The following is a 14,823-nucleotide window of genomic DNA, read 5'->3' as shown; positions in this document are numbered from 1 at the left end:
GGATGGAACTAGAGACTCTCATATTAAGTGAAGTAAGTCAAAAAGAGAAAGACAAATACCATATGGTATCACTTATATCTGGAATCTAATTACAGCACAAATGAACCTTTCCACAGAAAAGAAAATCCTGGACATGGAGAACAGACTTGTTGTTGCCAAGCCGGAGGGGGAGGGAATGGGATGGTTTGGGAAGTTGGGGTTAGCAGATGCAGACTGTTGCCTTTGGAATGGATAAGCAGTGAAATCCTGCTGTGTAGCACTGGGAACTATATCTAGTCACTTATGATGGAGCAGGATAATGTGAGAAATAGGAATGTATATATGTATGCGTGATTAGGTCACCTTGCTGTATAGGAGAAAATTGACAGAACACTGTAAAGCAGCTATAATGGAAAAAAAGAAAAATCATTATAGAACCAAAAAAAAAAAAAATGTCAGGTGAGTGATCAGTGCTGTGAAGGAAAAGGAGTCAGGGTAGAGGGATCGAGAGTGAAGGAGAGACTATTTTATGGGGGAACAGGTTCAGGGGTGGTCCTTCTATGGACGTGACCCTTGGGCAGAGTCCATATAAGCTGAGAAAACCAGGAGAAAGGCATCCTAAGCAAAGGAGACAGTGTGTTCAAAGGCCCTGAGGTGTGTTTGCCAAAATGAGCAGGAGCCCGGCTGAGTCAGAGATAAGATCAGAGATGAAAGAGAGGCTGGTGGAGAGTTTAGACTCTCACAGAACTTGGTGAGAATTTTTATTTATATTTTTTGGTCTTTTTAGGGCCACTCCCGCGGCATATGGAGGTTGCCAGGCTAGGGGTCCATTTGGAACTGTAGCCACCGGCTTATACCACAGCCACAGCAATGGGGGATCCAAGCCATGTCTATGACCTCCAGCACAGCTCATGGCAACGCTGGATCCTTAATCCACTGAGTAAGGCCAGGGATTGAACCTGCGTCCTCGTGGATGCTAGTCGGGTTCATTACCACTGAGCCACGACAGGAACTCCCCTTTATGCGTCTTTCAATCCATCCTTTTCATCTCTTGCCTTTCTTCTCCCTTCTTTCCTCCCTCCCTTCTCTTTCATTCATTCTAAAGAATGCACCTTTCTCCAGAATTCCAATCTCACTGAGTACAACTACCTACAAGAAACCCACTTGGACGTCTCATCAGTTCCAAAAAGGAAATCACACACCCATCAGGAAACCCTGTCAGCTCTCCTTTCAAAATACATCTGGGGAGTTCGCATTGTGGCCCAGCGGTAATGAATCCGACTAGTATCCCTGAGACTTAGTTTGATCCCTGGCCTTGCTCAGTGGGTTAAGGATTTAGTGTTGCTGTGGCTGTGGGGTAGGCTGGCAGCTGCATCTCTGATTTGACCCCTAGGCTGGAAACTTCCATATGCTTCAGGTGTAGCCCTAAAATAAGACAAAGAAAAAAAAACCCAGGCGTTCCTGTTGTGGCTCAGTGGTTAATGAACCCGACTAGTAACCATGAGGTTTTGGGTTCAATCCCTGGCCTTGCTCAGTGGGTTAGGGATCCAGCGTTGCTGTGAGCTGTGATGTAGACACAGCGCGGATCTGGCGTTGCTGTGGCTGTGGCATAGATGGGTGGCTACAGCTCTGATTAGACCCCTAACCTGGGAAACTCCTTATGCCCCAGGTACAGCCCTAAAAAAAAAAAAAAAAAAATCCAGAATCAGGAGTTCCTTTGTGACCTATTGGTTAAGAACTTGGCACTGTCACTACTGTAGTGCCGGTTGCTGCTGTGGCACAGGTTGGATTTCTGGCTCTGGAACTACCAAATGCCACGGGCAAGGCCAAAAAAAAAAAAAAAAAAAAAAAAGCACACATCACAATCCTGTCCAGCCTTGCTCAGGACCCACTGCCCATAGGATCAAATTCAAGCTGCTGCTGCTGCTGCTTCTTTTTTTTTTTTTTTTTTTTGCTTTTTTAAGGGTCGAATCTGCAGCATAGGGAAGTTCCCAGACCAGGGGTCAAATCGGGGCTGCTGCTGCTGCCAGCCTATACCACAGAAACAGGAACACGGGATCCAAGCCGCATCTGTGACCTACACCACCGCTCATGGCAGTGCCGGATCCTTAACCCACTGAACGAGGGCAAAGATCGAGCCCACATCCTCATGGATACTAGTCAGGTTTGTTACCCCTGAGCCATGACGGGAACCCCTCAATCTTCTTAATGTTGCCCATCAGGCCCTGTATGGGCTGCCTGTGATTCCCGGACCCTGACCCTTCATGGGGCACATGGTGGGGCTTTACCTAAATGCAGCCCTGGTGAAAATCATCTTGCCACCTGCTCTGCACCTGCAGCCACTCAGAAAAATATGAACAGAGAAAAATACACAAACTTGGGGACTTGTCACTCTTTGATTTGATATCCAATGACCTCAAGTGATAGGTTCTATTTGGCTACAATTGCCTGGCAGTTTACTGACTTCATCCTTTCTCCACTTCCTCCCCTAACAGCAGAGGGTCCTGCTTCTCCTGCCGCTCACTCCTCTCCTCCTCTGGCTCCTCGGTTAATCCCCGCCCATGATGTCAGCAGGCTCAGCCTCAGGCCACCATTTCCATCTGCTCCCTTGCCAACCTCTCCCAGGCTTAGGAGTTTAAAAGTCTTTATTCACTGAGAACTCCTAAATTCCTATCTCAACACTAAACCTCTCCCTTGATGTTCAGACTCAAATATTCAGCTGCCCACCTGATATCTGTACTCGGACCAACTTGAACTCCTGTCCTCTCGCAGCCCTGCCTGTCTTTGCTTCTGGCAGCTCCATCCTTCCAGGCCAAAGACACTGGAGTCATTCTCAACTCCTCCCTTCTCTCATTTCCTCTACCCAATTCCACTCCACCGCTCTGGCTGGAGCCACCACCACCAGCTCTCACCTGAGCCATTGAAGTCACCTCCAGGACCCCAGCTTCCATCCTTGTTCCTTCAAATCGGTTCCCCAAGGGAATACTAGTAATGCCAGAGTCAGATTGGGTCCTTCCTTTGCTCATGGCTCTCACCTCCTGTAAAGGCCAAAACCTTACAGGGACTCACAAGGCCCTGCATATCTGTCTCCCCAGCTGACGCTACCTGCTGGCCACTGGCTCCCTCCACTCCAGCCCACCAGCCTCCTGCCACAGCCCTACCTCTGGCTGCATTTGCCCCCTCACCTTCTTCTTTTGTCTACTCAAGTGTCACCTTCTCAGGAAGGCCTCCCCTAAACACCTTACTTTAAAGTTACAGGAGTTCCCTGGTGGCTTAGCAGATTAAGGATGTGGCACTCTCACTGCCATGGCTCAGGTTGCTGCTGCGACGCCAGTTTAATCCCTGGCCTGGGAACTTCTGCATGTCAGACACAACTGAAAATAAATTTAACATAAAATACAATAATATAATAATAACAGACACACACACCATACTCCCCAACCCTTTTGCCTACTTCCATTTATTTCATAGTACTTATCACCTTTTCATTTATAGATCTTATTCATTTTGCTAATTGTCTGACTGTCCCAACTAAAAGGTGAGCTCCATGACGGTAGATGTTTGTCTTCTGCAATCACTGCACCTAGAATTGTACAGGCGCTCAATATCCATTTGTCGAATTGATGAATGAAGCACTGTGGAATAACTTTGAGGACTCCAGTAGGATGCTAAACCCACAAATTTCTCGGTGTACACTTAACTCCATCATTCTGCCTTCCAGCTATAACGTGTGTTCTAGGTTCATTCCTGCCTCCATGCATTTGCTTAAAGTCACGCCTGTGCGGAGCTCACCCGTTACCAGCCAAGAAGCTCGCCCTCTGCTCTCCCTCCCCTCCTGCCAGCAGTGACGTGTTTGGAGAAGGATTCCCCCCCCCGCCCCCCCCCCGCGCAGGACTGGAAAGTTGATAGGTTGCTATGGTTACTGCACCTGCCTGGGGCGGAATATCCCCAGGGTGCCCCACCCCTACAGGTAATAGATGCTTAGCTGACCCCGAACAGCCCGGTGCAGGGGCGGGTATGAGGGGCTGCAACTAGGTTTTCTTATGCTCTCCACGCCACCTACACAGCTGTCATGGAGACGAAGCGCTTCCCTCCAGCACCATTTCCCTCCCCTTTTTCTAAAACAGACCCAGGCATAATTACAGGGCTGGATGGGCTGCAAGACTGTCCGAAAGGCTGAGAAGCCATTGGTTCCAATGATCTCCATCGTCTCTCACCCATCCTCCAAGAACTGCTACGCCTGCGCAGAGACGGAGTCCCGGTACCAAGGCTAGCGGGCAGCTATGGGCACGCATGCGTGCGACAGAGTTTTGCGCGTGCGCTCTTGTGTCATCCAGAGCCTAGAGGACCGAGCGCAGCGCTAACCTTGCGCCTGCGCAACCGCGGCCCGCTGACGGAGGCCGGTGGAAGGCAATTCTGCGCTTGCGCTGTGGCGGGGGGCGTGAAACCCAAGCGTTAAGGGCGTTGAGGGACCGACTGGCGCTAGATGCGCCTGCGCCTTGGCTCGCGGGGCGGCCGGGGGCGGGGCCCAGAAGGGGAGGGAGCTAGCTGGCAGGGGGAGGGAAGAGGCCGCAGAAGCCCGAGCCTTGACCGACGGGCAGTCGGGGGCTGCGGCGGCGCCGGTGAGTGACCTGCGGCCGGACTCGGTCCCCACCCTCCGCGACCCTCACTCTTCCGGGAGTCTCCCGTAGCGTCCGCTGTTCCTCTCCTACTCCGGACCCCCATTAGCGTCTGAGCTCCCCTTAATTCTTGGCAACCCCCAGAGCTCCCGCAATCCCCGCAGACCCTAATCCCTAATATTTTACAGTCCCAGCTCCTCTACTGTCCTAGGAACCCCTAACTCGCCGTTATTTCTGGACGGCCCTTCTGAGGATCACTTCTCATATTGGTCTTACAGACGTCCCATTGCACCGGAACCCCCAGAGCGCTCCTCTGCTCCAGATCCCCCCCTTCTTGCTGCATCTTCTCTTCAGCATCTCTTATCCCCAGTATCCCCTTGCTTCTTAGACCCCCGAGACACCTCCATTCTCCCTCCATTTCTCATTCTCCTATGCCCCCATTCTCCTCTAACTCCTGCAGACACTCTGCTCTTCCGCTTTTCCTCATTTCTCTCCACTCCCCCAGACCCTCCCCCAATTTCCATCAACTCCCTGGCCTGGCACTTTGCGCCGCGCCGGGCTTGAGCTGAGCGCTCAGCGGGTGTCATCTATTATTAGGCACTCTGACTGCCCCCCATGGCCGGTCGCCCCGGTCCGCCCTCCGCTCCCGCCCCTATCCCGGGGGACCTAGAAGCCAGTGTCTGGGCGGCCGGGGTGGGGCGGGCGGCGCGGAGCCGCTGAACCCCTGCCAGCGCCGTGCGCCCTGTGCCCGCAGCGCCGGCGCCCCCCATGCGCCAGGCAGCCGGAAGACGGCGTCGGGGGGCGCCATGGCCTCGGCGGCGGCGGGTGAAGCGGAAGAGACCACCCGGCTGCGCAAGCCGCGCTTCTCGTTCGAAGAGAACCAGATCCTGATCCGTGAGGTGCGTGCCCACTACCCGCAGCTCTACGGCGCTCAGAGCCGTCGGGTGAGCGTGGCGGAGCGGCGGCGTGTGTGGGACGGCATCGCCGCCAAAATCAACGGCATCACCAGCTGGAAGCGCACTGGCCAGGAGGTGCAGAAGCGCTGGAACGACTTCAAGCGCCGCACCAAGGAGAAGCTGGCTCGCGTGCCGCACTCCACGCAGGGTGCCGGGCCGGCCGCCGAGGACGCCTTCTCTGCCGAGGAGGAGACCATTTTTGCCATCCTGGGGCCCAGTGTGTCGGCGCCAGGAGCTGGTGCAGGGGCCGAGCAGCCCCCCGGGGCCGCCTCCTCACAGCCGCCGGCCCCAAGCACCTGTGCCCAACGCTATGTGCTGTCTGAGGACCGCAGGGAGGATAAGCGGGCAGGTGAGTTCCTTCAGCATCACCTGAGCAAAAGCAAACAGAAACTTTACTTTGTGCCAGGCGCTGTTTCAGGCCCTATATATGGTGCATCAAATCCTCACCACAACCGTGTGAAGCGCGTGCCGTTCTGATCCACATTTTACACCTGTGGTAACCGAGGCTCAGAAAAGTGAGATGACTTGCCTCAGGTCCGCAGCTCATAACTGTCAGAGTCAGGAATGGAACCCAGACCGAGGAGGTTTGGCTTGGGATTATCAGCACACCCAGGGTTTCATTAAAGTGTAGTGAAGGGAGGGACTCTGGAGGCAGACAGTCTGGGTTCCAGTTGCAACGTTGCCACTCAGTGTGTCATTTGGGGTAAGTTACTGCACGTCAGCTTCTGCATCTGTAAAAGGAGGATAAAAAAATTGTCCCCACTGCGAAGCGTTGTTGGGAAGATTAAATGAGTTAATATGTGTAAATTGCTTAGTGCAGTGCCTCCTTGTTAGGTCTTGATATACTTACCAGTGCTGTGAAGTACGAACTGTTTCACCATTTTATCAATCACAGACTTAGGGAGGTTTGGTAATTTTCCCAAGGTCACACTCTGAGTAGAGGAGCGGTGGAGAGTGGAGTACAAAACTTCCCAGTTAGCCTTGACTCTGGATTATCACTTCTTCTCCAGCTCTTCCCCAGGCACCTGACCCATGCTGGGCAATGTTGGGGACAGAGCTATGACTGAGACATCCTCAGCCCTGCCCTTCTAGGGCTGTTCTAAGGGAGGCACTTTATCTGGCCTGGGATGTCAGAGAGGGCTTCTGGGAGCCCCAAGGGGAGCACTTGACCCAGCCTGGGAAGTCAAAGAGGGCTTTTTGGAGGAGGAGGCATAGGAGCTAAGACACAAAGAGTGAGAATGAAGAAGAGCTGGGAACGTGTTCCTGGTAGAAGGACAGCAGGTACCAGTGACTTGGAGGCAAGAAATCTTGGACAGTTTAGGAAACTGAGGTGTGTTTCCCAGCTGGGGGAAGGAAGGAAGGTGAGTGGAAAGATGGGAGAAATGTTTTGAGATGAGGTCAGAGAGTTCAGCAAAGGCCACACCGTGCAGGGCCTTTAGGCTGAAGTTAAGGAATTCAGTTTTATCCTAAGTGAGGAGCCACTGAAGGGTTTAGACGAAGGGAATAACATGATAAAACAAGGCGGCTCAGGATCGTGTAATTTAGAGAGGTACATTCACCTACCCAAGGTCACACAGCAAGTAAGTAGTAGGGTTGGGACTCAGGTACAGGTTGAGTCCAATTCAATCCCTGCACGTTTAACCAGATAGCCTGATAGATACCGTATATATACATAATAACAACAATAACTCCTATTGGCCGAGGTTAATGGGTATGCCGGAATTGGATCACACGTGGTTTGTAAATAAATGTCAGGACTTTGGGTTTTATCTTTTTTTTTTTTTTTTTTTTTTTGTCTTTTTGTCTTTTTGTTGTTGTTGTTGCTGTTGTTGCTATTTCTTGGGCCGCTCCCGTGTCATATGGAGCTTCCCAGGCTAGGGGTTGAATCAGAGCTGTAGCCGCCGGCCTACGCCAGAGCCACAGCAACGCGGGATCCGAGCCGCGTCTGCAACCTACACCACAGCTCACGGCAACGCCGGATCGTTAACCCACTGAGCAGGGGCAGGGACCGAACCCGCAACCTCATGGTTCCTAGTCGGATTCGTTAACCACTGCGCCATGACGGGAACTCCACTTTGGGTTTTATCTTGATGGCACTTGGGAGGCATAAAAGTGTTTTAAGCAGAAGAAAGACACCATTAGTCAGGACCCTTGTTCTCAGTATGAATCACCCCTCAGTATTTACATCTTCGAACCAGAGCAGAGATGGCAGATGTGTTATTTCAAAAGTTGTGCAACCCCTTTGTTCATTCATTCATTCAGCAGACGTTTCTTGAGTACTCATTCTGACACGGGCACCATGGTAGGTGCTGGGAAAACTATGAAGAAAAAGACAATTTTCCTTCCCTTCTGGAGTTGACATTCTAGTTGTGGGAGACCACCAACAAATAACAAAACAGATTATACAAGGAGGTAATAAGAAGTAAAATAAAGGAGTTCCCGCTGTGGCACAATGGGATCAGCAGCCCCTTGGGAGGACTGGGTCGAAGGTTCGATCCCTGGTAGCCTGGCACGGTGGGTTAAGGATCCTGCCTTGCTCCAGCTGCAGCTTCATTTGCAAGTGCAGCTCAGATCTGATCCCTGGCCTGGAAACTCCATATGCCAAGGGGCAGCCAAAAAAGAAAAAACAAGAAGTAAAATAAAGCATGTGAGGAGGATAACGAGTGACAGTTGGCACACACATCACCACACCCGCACCCCGCTAGAGACAGGGTAGTCAGGGAGGGCTTCTCTTGAGTTGAAATTTGAGCAGAGACCTGAACAGAGAGATTGAGCCAAGTAGACGTCTGGGGGAAGAGTACTTCAGCGGATGGAAGCAGCAGGTGCAAAGGCCCTGAGGCAGGAATGTGCTCAAAGCGTCCTTGATTAGAATCTCAAGCAGAGATGACTGTGTAAAACTCTCTAAAAGAGGAACTGCTCTGACTGAAGGACAAAAGGGACAGAGCCTGGGGTAGCCTGAGGCCTTGTGGACATTGGAAAGAGAGATAAGGACCATTTATCTTGTAATATTTGAATGAAAGTGCAGTAATGGTCACAATGTTGAGAGCTTGCTATGTGCCAGGGTGATTGCATTAACACCTGTAGTGACCCACAGGGATGTGTTCCTGGACAGGGCTACTTGTGCCTGGCTCACAGGCACCCCTTTACAGGTGGTGAGACTGAGGCTCAAAGGTTCCCACTGTGGCTCAGTGGGTTAAGGACCTGATGTTGTCTCCGTGAGAATTCAGGTTCCATCCCTGGTCCCTAACAGTGGGTTAAGGATCCGGCTTTGCCGAAAGCCTCCGTGTAGGTCACAGATACAGCTCAGAGCCAAGTTGCCATGGCTGTGGCCGTGGTGTAAGCCGGCAGCTGCAGCTCCATTTCGACCCCTAGCCTGGGAACTTCCATATGCTGCAGGTGCAGCCCTCAAAAGAAAAAAGACAAAAAAGGGGGGCAATAAATAAATATGATTTTAATTCCCGTAGTGGTCCTTCCGTGACCCCTGCGAGCCCTGTGGGCATGAAGGTTAGGCTTCTTTTTTTTTTTTTTTAAATTCAGTAGACCAGAAAAGCTGTATTTTCAATTAGCTGCAATTCTCATGCCCCTTACGAGGGAGTCTTGGCATTGGCAAGACCACAGCCCCTGCCTGAAGAGTGGTTAAAAGCGTAGGTTCTGGAGCCTGCTTGGATTCAAATCCCTCTTCTCCCATTCACCAGCTCTGTGACACCTCTCTGGGCCTCAAGTTACTTCATCTGTAAAATGGGCTAATAATGACAGCACTTACCCCAGAGACTGGCTGGGAGGACTTAGCCACTTCACCCAGGGCTGGCCAGGAAAGTGTCCCAGCCGCCCTTAGCTCTGGGTATCTCTCTCCCAACCTCTCCCTCCGCCCAGTCTGGCTGGCCCAAAGAGGCTGGAGCCCCAGCTTTCAGGGCTGGAGGGGGTGGTGGAGGGAACAGCATGTACACTGACCCTGAGGCAAGGGAGAGGAATAGGTGGGGGCAAGAGCTGGAGTTCCCTGATGGCTCAGTGGGTTAAGGATCCGGTGTTGGGTCACTCCTGTGGCATGGATTTGCTCCCTGGTCTGGGAAATTCTGCATGTCATAGTAATGGCCAAGGGAAAGAAAAAAAAAAAGGAAAGAAAGGGGCAAGCACTGAGGGCTGGCAGCCCTAGAGAGAGGCTGGACTGCCCCCATGGGTGTTGGGGCGCTGGGGAGGTTGCTGCCAGGACCTGGGGCCTGGTGCCCAAGCAGTACTGACTCCCCGGAAGCCACAGTTCTTTTCTTATTAAAGACCAAATTTTGTGCTGAACATTGTTCTAGGCGCTGGGTAAACAGCAGTGAACAAAACAAAGGCCTGCCTGATGGAGCTGACATAAGGAGGAGGAGACAGACCACAAACTCAGAGCGAGCCCATGCCAGGTGGAGATAAGTGCTATAGAAGAAATCGGGTAGTAACCGCTTAGGAGAGAGGAGAGGACAGGGACCGGGAGCTACTTCAGACGGAGGGTCAAGGAAAGTCTTCCCAAGGAGGCCTTGTTTGAGCAGAGACCTGAGGAGGTGAGGGAGGGAGCCAGGCAGGTGTCTGGGAAAGACCTTTCCAGGGCGAGGGAACAGCAGGTACAAAGGCCCTGAGGCAGGAGGGGCCCTAATGAGGACCAGCAAAGAGGCCATTGTGGCTGGAGCCAAATGAACAAGAGCGGGAGAGGGCAAGGAGGGCTGGGAGATGAGGTTAGGAAGGCCTTGGAGGCAGGTTGGTGGGGGCGGGGCTTGAGGCCTTTGCTTTTAATCTGAGTGAGAAAATAGCCACAGGAGGGTTTTGAACAGAGATCTGACTTGTATTTAAAAAAAAAAAAAAAAAAAAAAAATTTGGAGTTCCCATCATGGAGCAGCAGGAAACAAATCCTACTAGGGACCATGAGGTTGTGGGTTCGATCCCTGGCCTCACTCAGTGGGTTAAGGATCTGGTGTTGCTGTGAGCTGTGATGTAGGTTGCTGACATGGCTCGGATCTGGCATTGCTGTGGCTCTGGTGTAGATCGGCAGCAACAGCTCTGATTAGACTCCTAGCCCGGGAACCTCCATGTGCCACGGGTGCAGCCCTAAAAAGACAAGAGACAAAACAAAACAAAACAAAACATTTTTATTAGATAGAATTCTCAACACCCTACAATCCACCCTATTAAAGTGCACAATTTAGAGTTCCCATTGTGGCTCAGCGGGTTAAGAACCCAACATGGTATCCATAGGATGCAGGTTCGATCCCTGATCTCACTCAGTGCGTTAAGGTTCCAGTGTTGCTGCAGGCTATGGTGTAGTTCAAAAATGAGGCTCGGATCTGGCATTGCTGTGGCTCTGGCCTAGGCCGGCAGCTACAGCTCCAATTCAACCCCTAGCCTGGGAACTTGCATATGCCGTGGGTGTGGCCCTAAAAAGGCAAAAAAAAAAAAAAAATTAGTGGCTTTCAGTATATTCATAGAGTTGAGCAACCAATTTTAGAACATTTTCATGACTCCAGAGAGATACCCTGTACCGCCTAGTCATGAACCCCTCCTGGTCCCCCCATCTCTGCCCAGCCTAGGCAACCCCTGATCTACTTACTGTCTCTCTAGATTTGCCTATTTTGGACATTTCATATAACTCGGTCATATAATACGGGGTCCTTTGTGAGTAGCCGCTTCTCCTGTAGCCTAAGGACGTGTATTTTAGTTGGACCCCTGAGGTTGCTGATGCAGAACAAACTGCAAGGGGCAGGGGTGGACACTGGGGACCCAGTGAATAATCCAGGTGGGGAAAGGGTGGTGGCTGGAGGGGTGGGGAGCTGGAGGTGGACAGATGTTGGATTGGTTTGGAAGCAGAGCCCACAGTATTTGTACATGAATGGTGTCCTGGGAGAGAAGAAGAATGAGTTTTTGTCCCCAGCAGCTAGAGGGACCACCTTGTCTGAGATGGGGGTGGCCGGGGGAGGACCAGGAGCTCAGCTTTGGGCAAGTGAGTTGGAGGCATCGTTGTACGGGATCACTGGAGGGGACAGGCTGAGTGCACAGCCAGAGGGAGAAGTTCAGACCGGGCCGGGAAACCTGGAAGCTTCTGCAGACAGACACTTCAAGTCTATAAGCGTGAATGAGATCCCAGGTGAGAGGAGGCGGAGGAAGCCCCCCAGGCTTGCAGCCCAGTTGAGACTTCAGTCCTGCTGGGACAGAGCCCCTCCCCCCAGGCACTCCTACCCTCCCCTGCTCAGGCCTCCCCAGGGTCAAGCGATGTGGCCTGAGCAGTGTGTGTCTGGAGGATTCAGAACCTTCTAGAATGTTTGCTCTTACTCTGATGGAGATAAGAGCTACTTGGCTCAGCAGGGGACCCCCAGGACCCTGTTTTCTTTAAGGCTGGCCTCGGCCACCAGGTCATTGTCAAATGTGTTGTCTCTCTCCCCTGGGTCACAGGGCTTTCCAAGGCACCATCTGACGTAGGGTTTTTTGTGTGTGATTTTTCTGTTTGCTTGCTCGCTTTTATAGGCGTATAGTTCATTTACAATGTTGTGTTCATTTCAGGAGTATAGCAGAGTGATTCAGCGACACACACGTGTATTTTTTTCAGATTCTTTCCCTTTATTACAGGATATTGAGTTCCCTGTTTTATACTGTAGGTCCTTGTTGGCTGACTTAGGTTTTAGAGGGCTTTGGAGCCAGGGCGGGTGGGAGGCGGAAAGGGCACTCCTAACAGCCTTAAGGGGTCACCCACATCTTACTTCTCTCTCTCTCCACAGATACACCAGCCCACAGCAAGGGGGGCTCCAGCAGCCCCGAGCCTTGGGCCAGGTCCCCCTGCAATCCCCAGGAAGGGGGCTGCCAGCCACCCAAGGAGCGTGAGTCCTCGCCCCCTCCAGCCCTGCAGACCGTCCAGCTGCCCCGCCTGGCCTTGTCTCCACCACCCCCAGCCCCTCCTCCACCGCCGCCACGGCCACCCCCACTCCAGCCACCACAGCAGGTTCCAGTGGCACCCTCGCCCCCTAGCCCCCCACCCCCTGCACTGCCTGCGCCACCCTCGGCCCCAGACCCTTCCCTGGACTTCCTGCGGGCCCAGCAGGAGACTGCCAACGCCATCCGGGAGCTGGCCGGCACCCTCCGGCAGGGACTGGCCAAGCTCAGCGAGGCCCTGAGCGCCCTGCTGCCCCTTCTGCCTGGAACCCCAGTTGACCCGCTGCCCCCACCTCTGCCCCCACCCCCACCCCTCCTCTACCTCCGAGGCCCGTCCCGCCCCCACCCTCCCCTAAGGTGGAGGTGACTCCAGAGCCTGTGTCCATGGTGGCTGCTGTCATGGACGGGGCTGTGGTGGCAGCCAGGGGGGTGATCATTGCCCCTAGGAGTGGGGAGGGGGCCCCCCAGCCCCCCCAAACCCCTCTCCCTCCCCATGACTCTCCCCCACACAAGAGGAGGAAAAGTTTCCCCACACGGAAGAGGCGGGGGCGATGGAAATCTCCGTGAGAACCCCCCCAGAGGGGTTCTAGCTTGTCTGGCTCCTTCTGCCTGCCCCCCCCCCGCCCCCGCTTGGCCCAGTGGAGGAGGAGCTGCACCTTCCCCATCCCAGCTGCACTCTGGCTCCCTGCTGCAGGGGCACAAGCACCCCACTTCCCTGTTCTAGTTAGTGCCTGATTCTGGGGCAGAAAGGCTCCCTGATGGGCCCCCCAGCCCTTTCTCTGGTACAGCGCTGTCTGCCTGGCTGCTTCCCTTAACCCCGACTTCTAAGCCATCGATCCGATGTTATTTATTACTGCCCTTGGTGGGTTGCGGAGGGAACCTGCACATCCCCCCTCCCCTAACAACTCCTGGCCTTGACTTGAACAGAATTGACCCTTGGGGCCCCCCACCTCCCCACCCCAGCCTTTGGAGGGGGCGGGGGTCGTGAGACAAATCAGAATAGGGATGGATGGAGAGGATACTGCAGTCTGTACCCTAGGGAGAGGGGGTGGAGTTCTGGTTGGGGAGGTGTAGGTTGAACCTTCTGCCTCCCACTGCAGTCTCTGACCTCCAGAGCTCAACCCCTTCCATTCTCCCCAGTGGTGACAAAATATCAATAAACTTATTTTTAATACAATCACTTGAGGCTCTGTCTGAGACAGGCCTGGAGTTCCAACACCTGTACCTGCCCCCACCCCTCCATGGGCAGGTGACACTACCTTGAATATGGAGGCTGTGCTGGTGTTTTTCCAGCCTTTTTTTTTTTGCCACGGTGCGAAGTGACTTCATGTGGGATCTCGGTTCCCAGACCTGGGATTGAACCTAGGCTGCAGTGGTGACAGCACCAAGTCTTAACCACTAGATCGCTAGTCCCGCTGTGTTCAAGTCGCATTCCTACTTTTTCATCCTTCAGATCCCAGCTTAAAGGTCATCTCCAGGAGAACATCCTGGATTCCTTCCCCTGGGCTAGGATGGGTCTGCTTCTTAGCTTCTCTTTCAGGATCCTGTGGTTCCTAAATGAACATATGCCTTTATCTGTTTAAAGCCTGCTTCCCCTATAGTTTCATAAAGGCAGGAGCTGATTCTCTTTTTCACTCCCAAACTGGCTACAGAGCCTGGTAGCAGAGTAGATAATAAGCACCATGTTGGAGTTCCCGTCGTGGCTCAGTGGTTAATGAATCTGACTAGGAACCACGAGGTTGCGGGTTTGATCCCTGGCCTCACTCAGTGGGTTAAGGATCCGGCGTTGCCAGAAGCTGCGGTGTAGGTTGCAGACATGGCTTGGATCCCGCATTGCTGTGGCTGTGGCGTAGGCTGGCAGCAACAGCTCTGATTAGACCCCTAGCCTGGGAACCTCCATATGCCACAGGAGCGGCCCTAGAAAATGCAAAAAGACAACAACAGCAAATACCACCACATCGGTGCTGCCCTGGCCAGCCGTGTAATTATGCGCTGCCAATGTCCACCTGTGATATGGGCATAAAGATTTAGGAGTCGTGGAGTTACTTTTGTGGCTCAGTGGGTTGAGAACCCGACTGGTATCCATGAGGATGCAGGTACCATCCGTGGCCCACTCAGTGGGTTAAGGATCCGGCGTCGCCACAAGCTGTAGCTAGGTAGCAGATGGGGCTTGGATCTAGCGTTGCTGTGGCTGTGGCCTAGCTTGGCAGCTGCAGTTCGGATTTGACCCCTGGCCTGGGAACTTATATATGCCACAAGTGGGGCCCAAAAAATAAAACAAACGATGTAGGAGCCTCTACTTCCTACAGCTACAGTCTGTTCATCCTTCAGGTCACAGCTCAAATATCACCTCCTCAGGAAAGCCTTTCCTGACACTC

General features: G+C 53.0%; 1 protein-coding gene across 1 annotated transcript; it reads left to right on the top strand.

Annotated features, from left to right (window-relative positions):
• On the top strand, positions 4,513–13,625 carry MYPOP (Myb related transcription factor, partner of profilin). The gene is given in 3 exon segments (XM_013998525.2): positions 4,513–5,903; positions 12,295–12,753; positions 12,756–13,625. Coding segments are annotated over 3 exon segments (1,215 nt in total). The 5' UTR covers positions 4,513–5,404; the 3' UTR covers positions 13,013–13,625.

This window comes from Sus scrofa, chromosome 6 (genome assembly GCF_000003025.6).
Source record: "Sus scrofa isolate TJ Tabasco breed Duroc chromosome 6, Sscrofa11.1, whole genome shotgun sequence".
Classification (NCBI taxonomy): Eukaryota; Metazoa; Chordata; class Mammalia; order Artiodactyla; family Suidae; genus Sus; species Sus scrofa.
This window is presented reverse-complemented; position numbering and strand designations above follow the sequence as displayed.